This window comes from Lathamus discolor, chromosome 1 (assembly GCF_037157495.1).
Source record: "Lathamus discolor isolate bLatDis1 chromosome 1, bLatDis1.hap1, whole genome shotgun sequence".
In the NCBI taxonomy this organism is placed as follows: domain Eukaryota; kingdom Metazoa; phylum Chordata; class Aves; order Psittaciformes; family Psittacidae; genus Lathamus; species Lathamus discolor.
Genome location: NC_088884.1, coordinates 12,333,023 through 12,354,499, shown reverse-complemented (window position 1 = coordinate 12,354,499; position 21,477 = coordinate 12,333,023). Strand labels below are relative to the sequence as shown.

Here is a 21,477-nt window from a genome sequence, read left to right as displayed (position 1 = left end):
CCAGGTTGGACAGAGCCTTGGGTGAGATGGTTTAGTGTGAGGTGTCCCTGACCGTAGCAGGGGAGTTCTAGTTGATCTTAAGGTCCTTTCCAACCCAAACTATTGTGTGATTCTGTGATTTGTTGCATCATGCTGGTAGCACAATTTGTAGAAGTCAAGGATTGCATAAAGCTGCTCTAAGGTATCTGAAGAATACAGAGCTAAAGCTTTCAACAAACCCCGCACAAAACAGTATTTGATGATCCCAGTTTTCTTATAATGGTCATAATACCTTTTATAAGCACTGACTGAAGCCAGACTCGACAAGAATCAAAGCTTTTCAGTGGATGCCAGAAAGTGAAGACAAGCAAACACTTCAAAAAGCCATGAGTGTGTTCACGTATCTTGCCAAGTTTGTTCCAAATCTGTCCTCTGTCAGTTCACCCCATCAGACAACTTCTGGAAAATGTTCAGTGACACTGGAGTGAACAGGGCAGACATTCCTTTAATGAGTTTGATAGGTAACAGTTCTTGTGCTGAAATGCTGCAGCGCTGCTTAACCGTCTCATTAATTAAGGCTTGTAATGAAGAAGTAGAAAGCCAGTGTCCTTAGTCTGAGAAGATCTTTTTAAATGCAAAATAGGCATGTTTATCACACGGAAAAATAGCTCACCATGAAAACAACAGTGACTCCCAAGCTTTTTTGAACCAGCTGGACGCTGGGATTCTTCAGTATTACTTATGAGCTGTAACCCAAACTTACTGAATAATTAATCCCAAGTACTGTGGGATACAGTTAGTGGTATATCCACTGAGTAAACGCAGAACTGCTGCGTTCTCTTGGAACCACAATTGGTAATCGCTGCCCTAAGACATATGATTTACTAACCATGAAAGACAATCTCTACTCCTTGTGGCTTTCTGTTTGGGGACAGACATGCTTTCTATTTTTACCAATTTTGGATCGAATTTCTGCTGCTAAATTGAAATGGAAATGGCTAGAATGGTGGGAACAGATTCAGAGGGAGAGATAGTTTGGGTGCTAAATGCTAAAAATACAGAAGGAATGAATATATTTGCAGTAAGAAATGAAGCTTCATCATGCGGTTCTTCTGACCTATTCCACCTCCAGCCGTTGTGTTAGCTTTATGTTCTCTTTCTTTATATGTTTTGTATTTGACTGAAGATACAGAAACGTTAAAACACAGATCCTGTGTGTTTTGCCTGCCTGGGTTAGGTAGCAGTTCTGAGAGTGGTCCCAGATGAATTCAGAGAGACTGGGTACATTAGTAAGGCTGTAGATAAATGTCCTCTTTGGAGGTTATCACAGTTTCTTGTCACCTTCTCACCCAGAATAGGTGATTCCTCTCCACAGCCCAAGTGATGTGCTAGTGTGTGACCTAATTATGATGATCGTGCCTAAAAATGAATTTTAGGAGTAGTCCTGTGTATTGCTGGCTCACACAAACAAGTGGGTGAGGGTTTCTGGCATGGGGATGGTGACAGCTGGGAAGAGGGAATAGCATTTTCAGCCATCACAGCTGCATGCGGAAAAAGATACCCATGTGCAAGCTAGGGAGAGCTTATGGAATTCTTCAAAAACATGGCCTTAATTTGCTTTTTCTTTTATTTGATTTTATATTTGAAATGAGTACTTAAAGTAGATGATGAGAGTGCTGTTTAGAGGGCAGAGACAGGACCATGACTTGGACATGAAAACAATTTGATCCATTATTGATGCGCTAATAAAACTGATTTGTGAGGCTAGTATAAGTGTGAAGTAATTCTAAACTTTCAGAAACCTTAAGTTTTAGCATAACCTAAGTAATAAAACCTTGGTAATCGAAGTAATTGTTGTTTCTTCTTGCAGCTGTTGCTTTTCCTTTTTGAGAAGTTGTCCATTACAGTAGATTACTTATTTTGTGTAGTATGTTCCTTATGCTGCACATGTCTTTAAAAAGCCCTTTGACGGCAGCATTTTTTTGAACCGTTAAAGAAGAACACAAAGAAGTTGCTCTTTAAGCAGTGATGGTGAGAGTCGTCTCATTTAAGGACTGGTTCTAAAACTCATCAATCCCCACTAGCTTCGAGTTTATAATAACAATGCTGCTGCCAGTTAATCGTGGGACTGATCTGCTGGGAGTTGCTCTCAGTTGGAAGAGGAAGATTTGTTTTGTTTTGTTGTCTCTTGCTGCTTGTTAACATTGTGCCCTTGACGAAAATGCAGGTGATCCACACCTCAGGGTAAAATTCTGTCTTGCCCATTAACAAAACTGAGCCCTCAGTGCAGAATGTTGAATCTGAGAGTATTTGTAGCCGAAGATATTTGTTGACATTGAAAGTGTGAAGACTTTTGGTCAGGGAAAGCTAAATCGCCACAAGTCACTTTCTGGTAAAAGCAAATGCATCATTGCTGATCTTGACTGCAGCACTGTCCGTGTATGTGGCTTTTAAACTACTGTACTTTCTGTACAAGGAAGGTTAGTGTATCGTGTAATTGTTGCTGTTACCACACAGCCCATTCTGATGAGGCTTACATGAATATCGCTTTCCTTTGTGGTCAGTGGACATAACTGAAAGCTATTAAAGCATTTTTAACAAGAGAATTACCATAGACAGAATCTTTTGTAGATAAACTTCACCCTTCCTGTTTTGCATGGAGCAATAAGTTTACCATGGAGCAGATTTAGGAAATAGCTTTCCATCAATTCTGTGTTTTATAAATAAAAAGTTGCAGGGCGAGGTCCTTCCTTTGGCATAAAGCTGATTATTTCCTGCTTCATCCTGAACTGGTGCATTTCAAGTACTGGGATTTTTTTAGCATCCGACAGAGAGGAGAGCTTTAGGATTCTGTTTTCATTTATGGTCCTGTGAAATGCCATAGTGAAATAGTTTCTGTACTAAAGGGTCATTATAGAACAAACAAAAACTAATAGATGTGTAACTTGTTGCTCTTTCAGATAATCTTTTGATTTAGCTGTACAGCTGTTTATAGCCAGGGATTTTAAACATACAGCAGGGTATTCTTATATGTGAGCTGAAAACATGTCATTGAGGTGTCTCTGAGAGACATCATCAGTACTTCTGGTGAGGTTTAGAAACTGATGACTTGTGACTGCAATGGGTTATTTGAATTCAGATTTATCATCTGCTTGCAGAAAGCACTTTCTGTAAGAAAAATATGTAAGAGGGAGAACTTAAACTAATACTGCTGTTTTACCTAAGGAACACAGAAGTTAATATATGAAGTAACACTACCCTCATCCAACACATCTGTTGTAAAGAAGCCTATGAAATCTAGGCCACACACAAACTGGTCTCCAAGGGCCTGTAGTTGGTGTTAGAATGCTGTTATTATGTGGTCTGATTGGTTTAGTAAAGAATTATCTCCAGTGAAACCATGTAACATAATAGTCTTTGCTCTCCCACATGGGAGCTACTTCTGCTTGACTGAGCAAGACATTTCTTGAAGAAGTAATAATGCTCTTGCTCTTGCCAAAACATGACATTAAATGAAGTGTATCGTCATGTGCATTTTTGTTGCGTACCAATTCTTGTTCATTTAAACATTCACTTAAAGTCCTCCACTGTAGTATTAAAAGCAGTTCAAGTAAATATATGGATTTCTTAGCAATATATTTAAAGTAAACTTCTTGTGTCGTATTGAAAACTTGTTTGTTACCATTTTAAAGCAGTAGGGAACTATATGGAAACTTTTTCACAAAGTGTTGCTGAACTTTCCAGATGCCAGTTTAATTGCTAGACAGTACAAGTCATAGCAGTTTAAGGTTTATCTTGCACTGTCCTGAATGCTTTGTATGTGATGCTTTCCCTGGTCGCTTTGACTTTAAAAGGTTGCTGAGATAGTTCAGGTGAACAGTTTCCTAAATAGTACTAACTTGGTTGGCTTTTGCTATGATTGTTCAGAACTTTGTAGCCTTGCTGTACAGATTTGTTCTTGCTGTGTAACTGGAGATGTAAGCCCTTGCTACAATTGTTGAGGACTTCTCTTTAGCTCCCTTGTGTGTTTTTGTTATTTTTGCTCTGCTCAACAGAGTCGTACAAAAGCTTGAATGTTCCATCTTTAGATTGCTTTATAAGCATTGAGTAAATGCATGAAAATGTGGAATGTTTTGTTTGGATGGTGAAGGGAGGAAGAAAGCAGTTGAGGAGGGATGGTGCTTCTCTCCAGAGGTGATGGTTAGAGGTATGACTGCTATGAGGTAGTCCCACACAATAGAAGTCATAGGAGGATGAAGCTGACACGGGGAAGATGAGGCAGCCTGGCTTTGTTCCGACACTCCTGCAATCACAGCATGCCTGAGTCAGCCGTAGGCTTCTCCTGAGCTGCGATGGACTCCACCCTGTGCAGTCCTATGGCTTCACTGTAATTGCAGAGGTGTCGCCAGGGGCATGATGTGAAGCAAATGAGGATGCAGATGATGTCTTGAGCTTAAACTGGAGATAATGGTTTCATGGAAGTAAATAATTTGGTCTGCATGTTTACTTCCCAGTGTATTACATAGAAGGGATGTGATGCTAGCTGCGTGTACACTAGATGATTTTTAGGTCCCTTCCAACCCAAACCAGTCTATGATTGTATAGGAAAGGCCAGAGTTGTGTCTCAGGACTGAAGCCAACTCTTCAGGGTTTTCAGCCTTAAATTGCACAATTAAATTCAGCAGTTTCCTACTGTAGACATAGGCACCCACCCCCAATTTTACAGATGACCTCCCATTCCTTTTCATACTAGAATCCTACCTTAAAATTAATCAGGAAGCCTTGCAGTGGCATTGTTTTGACTGCATCTTCCTCTTTCAAATTAGTTTAATCAAAGGAATAAATAAAAAAGCAGGCAGAAGATGTTGTGTCCTAGAAACAAGGGTGTAGACCAGCTGAACAGAAACACTGTGGCCCCATGTGGGGAGCAGTGGCTGGCCCTGAGGAGCTCAGGGCTGGGTGGCCCTAGCTGCATCTCCCAGGGGCTACCTCCCAGGCACTGCAGCTCCAAGCACTATTCCCTGCAGCACTGCGCTTGGGCACCAGCATCCACATTGCTAGTGCTGGTCCTCGAGGGCAAAGCAGAGCTCGGCTCTGAATTCACACTGCTTTTAAAATGATGGCTGTATCAGCATCTATTCCATATGAGGGACTTCCAGCAGACCTTTCAGTCAGGTATTTAGCTGCCAGAAATGGTGGGCTTAGAAGCTTATCTGGCGCTTCAAACTTTCACTGGAAAGGGACACTGAGTGCACATAACTTTGTTTGCGTATCTTCAGTAAGTGTCGAATTAACCTGAAGTTGTTCGTTATTACATAGTACATTAAATAACTTGTTTCCCCCGATTTGCAATTCAATGAATATCTGATTGGTCTATAAACAGATTGATTAATGGGTACAGAAATTATTACATAGCTTCAAGGCAAAATTGTTAGTGTGTTTTTAAGAAAGGAATAGAATAGGTTTGTTGATGGTTTCTAATTAAAAATTATATACCACTACTGCAACCAAGCATTAAATTCATTCTACATTCATTTAGCTTTTTGTAGCCGTGAAAAAGAGTCCATCTTGGCTGGAAACCAATTTTAAGTATCTTGATCATGAGAATTGTCTGCAAGTGGTTTAATGACAGTTCTGAGCATACTTTGCACTGTGGAGCTATAAATTTATATATTGTGCTCATAAACATAATAATACCATTACATTGCCACTGCGGTAATGAAAATTTCTCTGTACTCTTTCAGTAGAGGATTAGCTTATTGTACTTGAGGAGACTAAATTTCGGGTAAGTTAATAAAGCCTAATTTGCATGGTTGAGAACAAGATAGTATGTAAATAAATTAAAAAGAAGTGATTTGGGGAGAGGTAATAATTCCTTCTAAAAGATATCTTAGGCAAAGAAAATACTGTGATACCAGCCATATCGAAGCAATTGGTTTGTAGTTTCCCAATTTGCCTAAGTTTACATGCACAATTATAATGCAAAACTTACTGCATATGCAGTGAGCTTTGAGCTAGGTCTGCAGTATGAAATCTTTCAGTATTGCTCATAGTTAGGAGTACAGGAAAAATTAGACCTCATACTCTGTCTACCCGTGTCGGGAAAACCTGGCATAGATGCGGCTGTGTTAACAGAAGAGTGCTTTGTCAAGCTTACTTTAGGTCTGCTGAGGAGGGGAAATGAGAAAGTGGCTTGTACCACCAGAGGGCTATACCAGCCTTGCTGTCCTGGCTTAGCTAGGGGAGCAAAAGCTGTTACCTGTGTCTGGTGTAGAGGAGCCTTCGGGCATCACTGAAGCAAGAGAGATTTCAGGCAGTTTGCTCTTTCATTAATGGGGTGTCTGGAGGGGATGTGGGACAGCTTGCAAGCTTGTGCTATACTTATGCTCTGCAAGTTCAATCAGACAGCTACCGGCAAGCATGTGGTTTCTTTCCTCCTTGCATGGGGTATTTGATACTTGTGGGAAATGTGCCCTTAGTAACTGAAAAGTTTCTGTTTTCTGAAAGATAATATATTAAATGAATATTTGCATGAATCACAGATAGAAGATTGTGATTGCTGGGCATGTCGGGTCTTCTCAAGGGTGAGTTAGTATCTGAGGGTTGCAGGCTGTTTAATGTTGTTTCTGAGCCACAACCCTACCTCCTTTCCCCATGTGAACTGAGCCTTGAGGGACTTTGGCCTTCTGGATGAGGAGCTGAGAACTGGCATCTCTGAGGATGAGCACTGACTCACAAGCACTGGTGGTGGGCTGTGTTCATATGGTGCAGAGCTGCTCAGAGTCTCTGGAGTTGCATCGTGTTGCTGTGAAGGAGGGGTCCTGGTGGAGGTGAGAGCGTTAGATGAATCTGTAAACGTACGGAATGATAAAAATACTCCAAAATGCAGGAAAGGTTGTGATGAAGAAGTGCAGGAGGTTGGAAATTACAGATTAAACCACAGACATCAATTTAATTTGCTAAATCATCCCATCCACTTAATGGATGTGGTCCTCATCGTGCCTGGCAGTCCTGCTTGTGTTTCTGGGCAGTAGTACCACCTTCTGCACTGAAATGAATTTGTCCGTCTTGTATAAAGCTGCTTGAGTGTTGCATGTGCAAGTCTCTGGATGTTTCCTATTCCAGCCAAGAGGATTAAAAATAAGTACCACAGTCATACTCATCCAAAACCGTAGTGGAGAAGATAGTTAATGTTGCCTACTTATGTTTAGAATAAAGCACGCTCATTGCAGCACTTCTCCCATAAATGAGAAGTGACAGTTCAGTTGAGTCTTTTGAGGCAGGGAGGAGAAATTTGCATCTTCCACTTGCTACTCATTTATACTTACCAGCTGTGGACATGGCAGGTAAAGAGGCTAACTTCTAGCCTGGTTGGACCAGTTTTTCTGAGGGTCTTTTCAGTTACCCGGGAGCTTCTTTGTGGTTTCCATCTTCTTCAAAGGCTGTTTAGAGCAGAAGCTGTAGTTCTAGCTGTCCTGATTCACCTTGAGAAGTTAAAAAGCCTTTCTTTACACAGACTGTAGAGCTAAGCAGGGAAAGCTTGGTGCACGGGTTGAAATAAAGGTTGCGAGTATCTCCATTTTGTTATCTGTTTTTTCCTGGCCTCATCTCCTTTTTATGTTGTGTCTACTCTTGCTGTTGAGATGAAGCTGCTTTTTGGCCAGATATGCAAGACTTTGAGACCAAGATAACAAAGTTTCTGACTCTTCTGCAGACTGTAGTCGCTTGCAGGGGAGGACCTCTTAAGTTCTCTGGGGGATTTCTCATTGCAATTTCTGTCGTCCAGCAGTTCTGCTGGGCAAAATACACAGGCAGGTCCAGAAAAGTTTTGGAGAAGAAGATGGAGCTGTGCTAAGCAGCGAAAGGAAATGATGTGGACTTTGTCAGTGAATAGTAGACATCTCATCAAATTAGGTATAATTTCATCCACGCCCAGAGTTCAGATTTACAACAAAGATTTGGTGATAGTGTTTTCCACCCATCACCTGAGACATTCAGTATATTTTCTTTGGTTTAAGTTGGGGCCATTTTTGCATTATCATTGCAGAAGGTATATAGCAGTGTAAGACGGGAGCAGTCCCCATGAGCTTGCTTCTGCCCCTCTTCTCCCTCAGAGGTTAATGCCCCGGAGCTGAGCTGGAAGAAGGGAATGTGTGGTATCCCTCATCTCCGTCATGTCAGTGTCATACACTGCAATTAATTTAAGTCACTGTTGATGGTACTTTGAGGTTAATTGTGAAACTTTGCACGGACACAGATTAAGGAATTCTCCAAAGTTTCATTCTGCCTGGCAAGTTCTAGGGCTTAATCACCTCTGCCCTTGGAGACCAACATCTCCATCGCTTTAGTTAGATCTGTTTAAATAGATCTAAGTGCAAATTTTGGTTTAGTTTTCCCAAATACATAAGGAGTGTTCACTGATGTGTTACACGTGCACCACAACTTTAGACTTGAATCTAGACAAGGCCTAAGTGCTACACAGAGACTGGCATGCGAAGGCTAGAGCCTCTATGCTGTTATCATACAAGAATAAAAGAGCTAAAATGCCATGAGAATAATATAGAAGTAGGCATATTTGGGATCCTCTGACCTCATAGATGCCAGATGTGCTGACTTTGGAAAACTCTTCAAAGAGAACTGGAATTCTGCCTGTATACTTCTCATTCTCAGGAAAATCAAGGCTATATATAGTGTTGTGTGTATGTAAAATAAATATAAATACATTTATATATTTGGGAATAGAACAGCTGTTTCTCTTTCTCCTTCATCTGCTTACAAAAGTGTTACACGTTCTTTCCATTATGCTGATGCTGTAGCTTAGGTCAGAGAATAAAAGTATGCTAGGGCCTTGGTAAATGCTCACCCCATGGCTTTAGCTGTTTTCAGGATTAACTGGCGTATATATCAGACAGAATAATCATGTCGTTGGTATCGTTCCCTTTCTTGGTTTTCAATATAAAAATGTTATTTCTTCTTTCCCCACACATGGAACCGTTTTCAGCTTTTAGTTCCAGATGTTTACAGATAAGCTTTCCATAGTCTGAGCTCAAAATCAGTATCAGCTGGAATTTTAAATGTAGGGTTAATTTCAGACTTCGTTGGGTCACAAGTTCTTTAAATAGTCTTCTCCTGCAGAGAGCTGGTTTGCTTGTTTGGGGTCTTTTCTGCACTTTTCTTTCTTCCTCAAACATTACATTCTCTGCTTATTTTCCAGAAACATCTTTCTTCTCTCTTCCGTGGAGAGGATGGATTTTAGTATGCCATGCCACCATCCTCTTTTACAAGAACTTTGAGTGCTTACACCATTTTTAAACATAGCTGATTGTACCATTGAGCTGCTAATATCTTCTGTAATTGATATTCTTGTATCTATAATCCCTACTCCCTTCCGCAAAGCATAGTAACTTCTCTCTGAGAGCTGGTAGTTGTGCTCTGACTTCAGATACAAACTGGTTTATGAAGTTATTACCACGGCACAACTGTGGCTCGCAGTTCTTTCAGTTGTGCTGATGCATCTGGTTTTAGAATTGAATCACTGAATCACATTAATTGGGGGGGAAGTCATTTAAATAGGGATCATCTCAATGATGCAATTTATGTCGCAGCTACACAAATAGGTTTATCAGCACAACTGAGAAGGAGGCAGACTGCACGGGGAGGATTAGAAATAGCAGCTGGAGTAGAAAGCTTGTGGAGGGAAAATTGCTCAATTATTGTTAGAGGAGCTGAGCTGCTTCCTTTGTTTTCTGGTGTTAGCACTGCCTTCCTGCCCCACCTTCGCCCTCTTCCCCTGTTTTAGGTCAGTTCTGTATTCTTTTTTTAAAGTCTTTTGTCACGAAGAATTGAAAGTGTTCGTCTTATACGTGAAGGTGCTTGGTTTCCAGATTGTTGTGACAGCAAAGTGACTTCTGGCTCCAGGCATAGCGACAACAATGGCTCTCCTGATTCTCTTCCATGCCTTCTTTTGGGAAAGTTTTAAGGACAGATGTGCTTAGACTGAGCTAATATTTATATGCTAAGGGTCAGAGAATTTCATCTGGGTTAGTTCTTTGTGGTGTGCGAGAGAAATAGCAGATAGCACAGTTTGCCATTAATTTGAAGGCCAATTAAAAGTAGAGCATTTCCTTCAGCTGTAGCTACGGGTGCCTTCTGGTGCAGAAGACGGGATGATGTGTCTGTGTTCTCTATTAGTGTCAGGGTTTCATTCGTGCCAGTGTGGCACAGCATCCTCTGAAGACTGACAGTTACCAGGTTCGTTTACCTGTAGAAGATCATTCACACATCCTTGTTCTGACCACTTCAAAGGTGGTAGACTAGGACAAATAGACTTGCAATAAGGAAAAAAATGAAGAGGAGAAAAAAGAACGTTTTTAACTATTTCCCCCCAAATGTAATGGCTCTGGGGAGAAAAAAACCTTTCAGAAATCATTCTGTGAAGGTGCTAGGAAGCGTGCTGCAAGTACTTGAAAGGCATGAGTTATCCAGAGTGAAATACCATCTGTCTGTCATATGGCTAATCAGAGACAGCAATTCTTCCTGAGCTTTTTCCTTGGAAAGAGGCAGAAAAAAAGAAACCCGAATTTACTCTTTTTGAAGTTCTCTCAGCATGTATCGTGGTTTGCTTGCTGTGGAACATGAACTCTGAGAGTCTGGGGTTTGTGGGGATATTTTACTACCGAAGAACAAAGCATACAAAGAAGGAAGCAAGCCCCTCAGAAAGAATGCCATGTACGCACTGTTTCCACACTTAAGATGTTTAGCTGTGGTTTGTTTTGGACTGCAGTCTTCTTTTTGGCTTCTTAATCTCCATTGAAAATTAGTTTCTTTCAAAGGGTTTTCTTTTATTTGCCAACCAGCATTTGAAAAGTGGGTCTCATTTTAAACTGTTGGTACAGAATATACCATCAAATACTTGAGAACTGTCATTATGAAGGGTATCATGTTAAATCATCGTGTTTCTGAGAGCAGTTTATGTGCAGAACGTTTGTTCATTCACTTGTTTATTTTACTGTTCCTCTGGAGTGAATATGCTTGAGCTGCCCTTGGACTGGTCCTTCTGAATAAAACAGTGTGGTGGTGTTCGGCTGGGGGGGGATCTTTTGTGGTTTTCTTTCTTTTTTACTAATGGGAAATTGCGTGTATACAATTGTGTCATTTGTGTGTCCGCCATATAGATAAATGTGGAAGGAAAAGGTCACGCATCTCCGTAAAAAACCAAGTTCTAACACAAGAACGCAATACTAAAAGATAATCACACTTTGAGATATATCAACATTTTAGCTTCCCCCTCATAAAAAAAGAAAGTACTGTGATATAAAACTTACTTATCTGCACTCAGAAAGCCAGTGTATTTTCTAAATGGAAATTGGCCAAAGAGGTGTGAAAAAGAACTGCATCTGGCAGCTGGAAGACTTTGTCAAGTTCCTTTTTCGGTGGGTGTTTAGATTAATAACCTTAGCTGGAATCTGGAAAAAGTACAATGAGGTTGTGAGGGCTCACTTTGAAAACCACCTAAAAGCATCGTTGGATGTTTGTCTGGAAAACAGTTGCAGTGATAATGAGAAGTTACCGCTCCTCAACTGCGGTACCTAACTGACTCACAGCTCTTCGCTCCCTGCAGTATAAGATCAGACGGGTTCACATAAACCACTGCTAGGATTGCTCTTATCCTTAGTGGTTGAATCACCAATGCAGTCAAAGTAATTAAAATCATATTTGTCAAGAACTTCTATGAGAAACAAATATCCACCAAACAAACGTAATTTGGTGAAATTATTTAAACACAACTTGTATTTAAAGTATTAGTAAAGATTACAATCTAAGTTATTGATGCTTTGCATGAAGACTGAGATTGCTAGACATGCCACGATTAATTTTATCCATATTTGCATTGAAGATCTGGTTTAGCATTTGCACTTCATTCTGCCATTATGTATTAAATATTGCTGCAAGAGGAGCTTCATTTTTCTTTTTAAGGTATTTTTTCCAAGAAGAGTGATTTCTTGTATCCAGATACTTCCGAACTATTTAAATTTGTATTAGCACGGGTCATAAGAGAAAAAGCAAATATATCTTGCAGTTGAAACTTAAATCCAGTATTCTTTGTTTGGTTTGTGTCTGCAGTAGCAGCTAACTCAGTGAGGGCTGTTGGGTGTGCTAATGTGAAGAGTGTTCCATTTAATTCTTTTCTAAAATGTGTTCTTTCTAGATCTACCGACAAGACTGTGAAACCTTTGGCATGGTAGTGAAGATGCTAATTGACAAAGATCCGTCATTGGAGAACTCCATTCAGTTTGCCCTGAGGCAGAATTTGCATGAAATAGGTGAACGGTGTATAGAAGAACTCAAACATTTCATTGCTCAGTACGATGCTGCCAATCAAGATCTATCAGAATCCTTCAAAGAAGGCTCCTACTAGAGGACAGAAATATGCTTTTAGATCCTCTTCATTGTGTATGCCATAATACATAAATCTGCTTTTTTGCTGGGAAAGAGGAGATCTTGCTGGGGATTTGAACCCAAGGCCTGCGCTCCTTTGCAGTAGCTCAGGTGGCTATATAATGTTCACTGTGGTCTCCCCAATTGTATTCTTCCTACCTGTACTTGTTGACATATATTCCTTTGAAAGGATGTCCTTTTTGAAAATGCTGTAAAGTGACAAACTATTTTTGAAGCCTTTACACAGTTACATAGGAACAACTGTTCAGTCCGATGTATGTACACTTACATTTTGATGTTTATAAGTGTAACTTCAAACACTGTATTTTTTATTAAAGTAACAAAAAGCAGTTCTTCATTCTTCAACTTACACAGAAAGAAGTCTTGTTTTCATATATACTATAGGAAGGGACAATTTGCAAAATTGGTAGCAGCTATGATTTAAATTATTTATTATAGTTTAAGTTTAATCCTCAGATTCAGTCTGTAAAGTTGCACTAGGGGTTGTCTCTAGTCTTTGACTGCCAGAGCAATGCTACTTGGTGTAAGTGCTGTACTTGTGTTCTAATTGCAGGTTCTGCAAGTGCTGTTTAAATGTTGGTGTTTTCCATGTCATGAGTCATTTCTAGTGAGCAGTATTCAAGGAGTAATGGGTGCTTGAGGTTGGAAGGGACCACCGGGGGTCATCTAATGCAACGCCCCTGCTCAGGCAGGGTCACTGCTCAGGATTGTGTCCAGATGGATCTTAAATATCCCCAGGGAAGGAGACTCCACAACCTCTCTGGCCAGCCTACTCCAATGCTCTGTAAAGAAGTTCTTCATGTTCAGATGAAACTTCCTGGGGTCTGCTTTATGCCCATTGCCTCTCATTCCGTCACTTGGCATCACCAAGAAGAGTCTGGCCTTATCCTTTTGACACCCTCCCTTCAGATACTTATACACACTGATCAGATCCCCTGAGTCTTCTCTAGGCTGAACAGCTCCCTCAGCCTTCCCTCATACAAGAGATGCTCCAGACCCTTCATCATTCCCATAGCCCTTCACTGGACTTGCTCCTGGAGCTCCATGTCTCTTTTGTACTGGGAAACCCAGAACTGGACACAGTAATCAAGGTGAGGCCTCACCAGGGGTGAGTAGAGGGAGGGTTACCTCCCTCGACCTGTTGGCTGTGCTCTTCCTGATGCAGCCCAGAATACCACTGGACTTCTTGGCCACAGGGGCACATGGCTGGCTCATGAACAACTTCTTCATCAGGACCCCCAGGTCCTTCTCTGCAGAGCTGCTTACCATCAGGTCAGCTCCCAGCCTGTACTGGTGCCTGGGCTTATTTCCAATTTCCCGTTGGTGAATCCATGCTGACTACTCCTGATAGCTGTCTCGTCTTCCACATGCCTTCCATATGGTCTCCAGGATGAGCCATTCCATCACCTTACCAGGAATTGAGGTGAGGTTGACCAGTCTGTAGCTCCCAGGCTTCTCTTTCTCGCCCTTATTGAAGGCTGGGGTGACATTTGCTTTCTTCCAGCCCTCAGGCACCTCCCCTGGTCGCCATGGCCTTTCAAAGATGATCAAGAGTGGCCTAGCAATAAGTTTTGCCAGCTCCCTCAGCACTCGTGGGCGCATCCTGTCAGAGCCCATGGACTTGCAGATGTCACGTTTGTCTAAATGATCTCCAACCTAATCCTTCTCAGTCAAGGGAAGGACTTAACTTTCTCCAGACCTTCCCCCTCGTCTTCTGTGTCAGGGACTCCTGGAGGCTGACCTTGGCATTGAAGACTGAAGCAAAGAAGGCATTCAGTGTGTCTGCGTCCTCTGTCACCAGGGGCATCCCTGCTCCGTTCAGTAGCAGGCTTACGTTTTCCCTAGTTTTCCTTTTATTCTTGATGTATTTGAAGAAGCCTTTGTTGTTGTCCGTGACATCCTTAGCTGGATATTATTCCAAAAGAGCCTTGGCTCTCCTTGTCACATTTCTGCATACTCTGACAACATCCCTATATTCTTCCTGGGTGGCCTGTCACTGCTTCCACCTGCTGTGTATCTCCTGCTTGTGTTTGAGTTTTATGTAGGATGAATTCCATTTTTTGTTACTATTTGCTACTAAATGTTTTCTTTGTTATGTTTTTGACTGCACCTTACAGAGTATAACCACTGAGCAGGGAAATGTCCCTTCTGCTCTCGCTGTCTCCCCCCTTAAGCCTTCTCACCACTTCTCATCCATCAGTTTCACAAACAGGAGGCTGTGTGTAATCTTTATTTCTGTTATCAAGAAGGAGCAGGAATTCAGGGGGACAAGGAAAGTGAGCAGGATCATCTCTTTAGGAACTCCGAGTTGCTTTGGATTAGGTATAATGTCAAGTTGAACTGTAAGGCCCCAAGTTCATCATCATTTCAAACCTAGGTGGTTCTGGATAATGTCTGGCATCCCTATTGACCTGATAGAGTGATTATAGTTGGTTGAGTGGTTGGGGAGGGTCAGGAGGCTGCCAGTGCTGCATGATTACTTTTCAGAGGTGAAAAATACTTAGGGCTCATTGGTGATACCCTGACTGTTGAATTCTCTACAGCTTTACAGGTAATAATGTTCTGTTTTTTACGAATGTTTTAGGAAGGGGATAATTTGAGTCATAAACACAAAGAGGTAAGTAGAAGCGTGGTTGTTTTGTATACATTTGCATTTAGAAACATGTGAAACTCTGTAAAAAGACTTCCAAAGTGCACATTATTTTTAAATGAAGGAGTCATTGGATTCAGCCCCTTTATCAAGAGAGCTTCCAAGGTTTCACCGGAACGGTGTGCAGAAAAGGAAGGGAAATAGCAGTGATTTTGCATGTACAAGGTACTGTCTGTATCACAGCATCTTACACATGCAGATCTTGATAGGGTATATTAAAAACGTATTGCGTCAGATTCCTGAGGTGCCCGAGTAGCTTTAATGTCGGCAGGGTGTGGTTTTCCAGTTGGCTTTTGTTGGTTTCTACAACAAGGGTTCACATTGCTCGAAGGAGATGACCTGCAGCTTACCTTGTTGGCAGCCGGCATTGTGTGGGCTGCACAATGAGTGGGAATCAGCTCCCGGATCCTACAGGATGCTAATTTGGGGAGGGAGAGAAGGGAAGAGAGGCAACCTGCTGTGGCACAGTAGTCAGGTATGACCCGCCCCTTCTGGCAGCAACCCGGTTTGCCAAGATGTGTCGTGAAACCACAGGCAAAGTTCTCTGAGGCAGGAGCACTTCACTGCTTGTTACAGGGCTGAGAGCCTCCAGCGTGTTGCATCAGAGTTTGTGCTTTGGGTTGGAAATGCCAGTGGGAAAATCCTGAAATTATGTTTAATATATTTTTGATTAAAAGTGTTCATTATAACTGTACAGTTTGTTAGGAGTCTCCTTTGTTAGAAACCTGATTAAATTTACTATGATAAAACTCTTTGATTTCCAAGTGTCCTTCTGTAAAGACCTAAGTTTACAGTCACAGAATCAAATGATGTCTCGAGTTGGAAGGGTGCCGTAAGGATCATCAAGTCCAACTCCCTGCTCCTCACAGGACTACCTAAAACTAAGCCGGATGACTAAGAGCATCATCCAGGCACCCCTTGACCTCTGACAGCCTTGGGGCTGTGACCACTTCCCTGGGGGGGCCGGTTCCAGTGATCAGCCCCCCTCCCAGAGAAGAGCCTTTTCCTGATGTCCTGCCTGAACTGCCCCTGGTGCGGCTACATTCCATTGCCTTGTATCCCACCGCTGGCCTCCAGAGAGATCAGCACCTCCCCTCCACTGCCCCCCGAGGGAGCTGTAGACTGCAATGGGGGCACCCCTCAGCCTTCTCCAGGCTGAACAAGTGAAGTAACCTCAGCCTCTTCTTGTAAGTCTTGCCCTTGAGGCTTTTTACCGATCAGTCACCCTCCTCTGGACACACTAGGGCAGTTACATGTCCTTATACTGAGGCACCCAAAACTGCAACCATACTCAAGGTGGGGCTGCACCGGGTGGTGTGGAGTGGCACAGTCACCTCCTTGACTGCCCAGCCACGCCGTGCTTGGTACACCCCACGACATGGTTGGCCCTTCTGGTTGCCAGGGCACGCTATTGACTTGTGGTCAACTTGCCCTCAACCCAAGCCCCCAGGTCTTTTTCCATGGGGCTGCTCTCCAGCCTCTCCCCAAACTTGTATGTACCACAGGATCATCCCATCCCAGGATGCTCTCGTTAAATCTCATGGTTGATCCCATCCCAGGATGCTCTTGTTAAATCTCATGGTTGGTGACTGCGCAGCTCTAACACAGATCTCTTTGTAAGGCCCCTCTGCCCTTGAGGGAGTCCACAGCTCCTCCTTGTCGAGTGTTGTCAGCAAACGTACTGTGCATTGAACTCCTGTGTCTCATTTATATCATTGTTAGATCATTAAAGAGAGCATGCCTTAGAACTGAGCCCTGACACTCGGGTGTCTCCTGAACTCAGCGGCTGCTGAGCAGGATGTAACCCCATTTACTGTCTGAGCCCGACCTCCCAGCCAATATTCTTGGGGTTTTAAAGCCAGCTAGCAGGTCAGTAAGGGCTTTCAAAGGTTTGTTAGGTTGTCCTTATCTTGAGCTGACTTTTAGGGGGGGTTTAATGGGTTGAATTTGACTCATGAACTAAGGAGTCCTTTGGGTTTTCTATAAGCCCTGTTCCTGTGACAGGTTTCATTCACATTCATGGGTGACAGGTGACTGCTTTTCCTTAGCCTTTTGTGGTGTGTGCTTTCTGTTGATGTGAGTGTTATGCCAGTCCCTTAACTTGAGCAAGGAACGTGGCTTCTAGCCTTGCTTCCTGTCGAAACAAACACTTCGGGTTAATCCTGAAGGTGTAAAAACCTGTCCTTGGTCTCGTGGGCAGCCTCCACGGGGCTCCTGGAAAGGGGTAGGGAGAGCATCAGTGGAGGGAAGCAGAGGCTGCGCAGGGGGAGTTCATTCACCACCTTAAGCGCTCCTGAGAACGAAACTTATTCCCAGTGCTTATTAATGTGCAGATACCCTTAAATACAAAGGGAAAGGGGAAAGGAAGGAAAGGAGCGTGGAAACTCCGTGCTGCCTGCTGAGGCCGGAGCGGTTCTGGGCACACCTGTAACCTCACCGGGTGAGTTGGCAGCTTTGAGTGACAAGGCGAGCAGGCAGGGTGAAAAAGCAGCGATAAACCACGATGATATGAAAGCAGCTCATGCCATGTATCAGAGAAGGAGCAGTTCCTTGGGACCCTGCTGGCTGTGTAAGGTTTCCTCTTTTGGTGAGGATGAGGATAATGCATTGCTCTAATATTGCTCACTTCATGAAGGCTGTACTGGTGTTGGCTGGGGTAAAGGTAATTTTTGCCTTAGTAGCAAGTATGGAGTGTTTTGGATTTGTGCTGAAAACTGAATCGATGATAGCACAGGGATGTTTCAGCTATTGCTGAGCAGGGCTTACACAGAGTCAAGGCCTTTTCTGATCCTCACCCCACCAGCGAGCAGGCTGAGGGTGCACAAGGAGCTGGGAGGGGGCACAGCTGGGACAGCGGATCCCGACTGACCAAAAAGATGTCCCAGACCATATAGAACCACAGAACAGTTAGGGTTGGAAAGGACCTCAAGATCATCTTGTTCCACCCCCCCTGCCCTGGGCAGGGACACCTCACACTAAACCATCCCACCCAAGGCTTCATCCAACCTGGCCTTGAATACTGACAGCGATGGAGCACTCACAGCTTTCCTGGGCAACCCATTCCAGTGCCTCACCACCCTAACAGGAAAGAATTTCCTCCTTATATCCAATCTAAACTTCCCCTGTTTAAGTTTTAACCCGTTACCCCTTGTCCTGTCACTACAGTCCCTGATGAAGAGTCCCTCCCCAGCATCCCTATAGGCCCCCTTCAGGTACTGGAAGGCTGCTATGAGGTCCCCACACAGCCTTCTCTTCTCATCCTCAGCATAAAAAGCTGGGGAGAGGGATGGGGGGAGTTTGCTGGGGCTGCTGTTCAGGGACTGGCTGGTACCAGTTGGCTGAGGGGATTATTTTATCATTTTGGGGGTTTTTTTGTGTTTGTTTTTGTGTGTGTGTGTGTGTTTCGTTGTTTTGGGTTTTTCACTTTCCTATTAAACTGTCTTTACCTCAGTCCAAGAGTTTTCTCACTTTTACTCTTCCAATTCTCTCCCCCATCCCACTGCAGGGTGCTGAGTGAGCAGCTGTGCGGTGCTTGGGTGCCTATAAGGGTGTAAGGTCCATCTGGAATACAGATACTACTTCTAATAATACAAAAGAGCATTTACAGCTTTGGTGACTGTATCTGAGTCTGTGCTGGTAGCAGACCCTATATCCATACCACCTTCTGTATATTTGAAGTGGAAGAATCAATTAGAAACATTTCTCGTGAGAAATGGTCAAAAATAATGAAGTAGAAATCATAGAATCACAGAATCATAGAACAGTTAGGGTTGGAAAGGACCTCAAGATCATCTAGTTCCAACCCCCCTGCCATGGGCAGGGACACCTCACACTAAACCATCCCACCCAAGGCTTCATCCAACCTGGCCTTGAACACTGCCAGGGATGGAGCACTCACAACCTCCCTGGGCAACCCATTCCAGTGCCTCACCACCCTAACAGGAAAGAATTTCCTCCTTATATCCAATTTAAACTTCCCCTGTTTAAGTTTTAACCCATTACCCCTTGTCCTGTCAAGCTGAAAAAATGAAACCAAGTCATATAGGCAGCTTTAAACTTACTGTGACCTCTACAGTGGATAAAAATGCCTGTTTGCCCCTGGTTCATTACACGCGGTTACAACTACCTGTTAGCCTTCCCCTGCACCTGAATGTCTCCAAGCCCATTCCTCAGCAAAACAAAGCTTTCTGAATGGTTTCCAATGCCCTTAGTGGCTTGTGGTCCTGCAGCCCAGCCTACGTAAGGGAGATGGATGTGCCGCCCTGCAGCGGCACCTCAACCGGCTCCGCACGAGCTGCTCAACGCTAGAACCCAACACCCCGAGCGCACGCTCCCCAGGGCACTGCGCTGTGAGTGTGCTCACCTGGCGGGGCCCGCTCGGAGCTCATGCCTCGGGCTGGAGGCACTGCCGCTGTGTAAGGGAGAGCAGCACCACGCACGGGGGATTCATCACCCCTCGCACAGACAAACGCGCCTCTCACCTTTTGTGAGTAAAACGGAGGACAAGGAGAGGCCCTTACCCACTGCCGAAAGCTTCCAGCCGAGAGCTAACAACAAACAGCGGCGGTGGAAGGCATCGCTGTTTACATCACTCGTTTTGAAGTACCCAGAGCCCTCTCAGGAGCAGAGTTCACAGTGCCCCAGCACTAACACCTCTAGCCTTCAGTCTGGGTTTTGTATAAGGTCATGGGGGAGAGATACATCTTTCAGCTCCTCTATTTTGAGGTTTAGAGGGAGGGAACGTGAAAGTTAACTCTGAAGCTAGTTTAGACACACTTAAGAGATCTGTGTTGATGAACAGTCTGTTTTAAGCAGAGAGTATTAAGAAGGAACTAAACGTCTATGGAGAACTTTAATCATTTACTAAAACTGCACTTTGGGAGGTTACATGCGCTGTATCTCAAGATTAGGTGTAATGGTAGAGGTATTTCTCCATGAGACAGCTATATGCTGTGAAAAGGACACAGCAGTAGGGGCACTGTGTTTTGTTTCTGAGGATCCTGGTTCTCTGTATTTGGAAATGCAGGAAAGAATGGAAGGTCTCAGGCGTTGTTTGAGCATCCTTCCAATACCTAGAGGGGGACTATAAGAAAGCTGGAGGGGGACGTTTGACAAGGGTTTGTAGTGACAGGACAAGCAGGAATGGCTTTAAACCAACGGAAGGGAGATTTAGATTAGACATTGGTAAGAAATTCTTCATTATGAGGATCATTGAGACACTAGCAGAGGTTGCTCAGAGGAGCTGTGGCTGCCCCATCCTTGCAATGGTTGGACGGGGCTTTGAGCAACCTGGTCCAGTGGAAGGTGTTCCTGCCCATGGCACGGGGGTTGGAACTGGATGAGCTTTAAGGTCCCTTCCAACCCAAACCATTCTGTGATTCTATGGTCCTGTATTATGGACCATATGGTCCTGGTGTGGTCTAAGTGTTAACAAGTCAGCATCTCTCCTCAAGTGTTATTAGTCCTGGCAGGCTGGTGGTTGTAATATACTTACTTAAGCACAGTGGGCGTTTGGCTTCAAGGAAAGCAAATGCTGCCCAAGCCACCACAGCAGCCTGCTACCTGGAAGCATCCCATCAGCCAGAAAAGTGACTTACATGGTGAATACCACCTCTGGAGTAAAAGACCTTTGCTTATTTTATGCTGAGAAATACAAGCAAGCAACTGCTAGTTAACTTCATTTTCTCTGGTGTAAGCCAATACTCACATGGCCATTCCCTCCCTTACTTGTTGCTGCTTTTACTTCCAAACTTCTCCATCCTCAAGAAGGGGAGGCTCAGTTAGAATTATAGAATCATAGAATAGTTAGGGTTGGAAAGGACCTCAAGATCATCTAGTTCCAACCCCCCTGCCATGGACAGGGACACCTCACACTAAACCATCCCACACAAGGCTTCATCCAACCTGGCCTTGAACACCGCCAGGGATGGAGCACTCACAACCTCCCTGGGCAACCGATTCCAGTGTCTCACCACCCTCACAGGAAAGAATTTCCTCCTTATATCCAATCTAAACTTCCCCTGTTAAATTTGCCAGGTTTTTTTGGTAAAAAACGTCTATTATTTCATTAATTGCCTTTCTTCAGGTGGCCAGAAAACCAATGGTCTTAGCAGTTACTACCTTAACTGGTAGATGTCTCTATGAATTCAACTAACAAATCTCTGTCCTTCATTTAAAACAGCGGAAGTGCATTAGAACTTTAAATGGCTCCTACTCCATACAGGAGTTCAAAGCAACTTTTGAGGGTACCTACTACCTCACAGTTTTTTGCCAGCCTGCCTTCTAGAACCACCCAGCAGCTCTCCCCATTTATGCAGGGCAACTTCAGGAACTATTTTGGGGAAAGGAAGGGAAAAATAACAATAAAAAATCCACATCCACAGGAGGTG

At 43.5% G+C, this 21,477-nt stretch overlaps 1 protein-coding gene across 2 annotated transcripts in view; it reads left to right on the top strand.

Annotated features, from left to right (window-relative positions):
- Nucleotides 1–12,767, top strand: part of PPHLN1 (periphilin 1) — a 70,390-nt gene extending 57,623 nt beyond the window's left edge. For both annotated transcript variants that reach the window (XM_065692334.1, XM_065692248.1), the window contains exon 10: nucleotides 12,188–12,767. In XM_065692334.1, the coding sequence (XP_065548406.1) occupies nucleotides 12,188–12,397 (210 nt within the window). In that variant the 3' untranslated portion in view covers nucleotides 12,398–12,767. The remainder of the gene's footprint in view (nucleotides 1–12,187) is intronic.
- The last annotated feature ends 8,710 nt before the right edge of the window (nucleotides 12,768–21,477 follow it).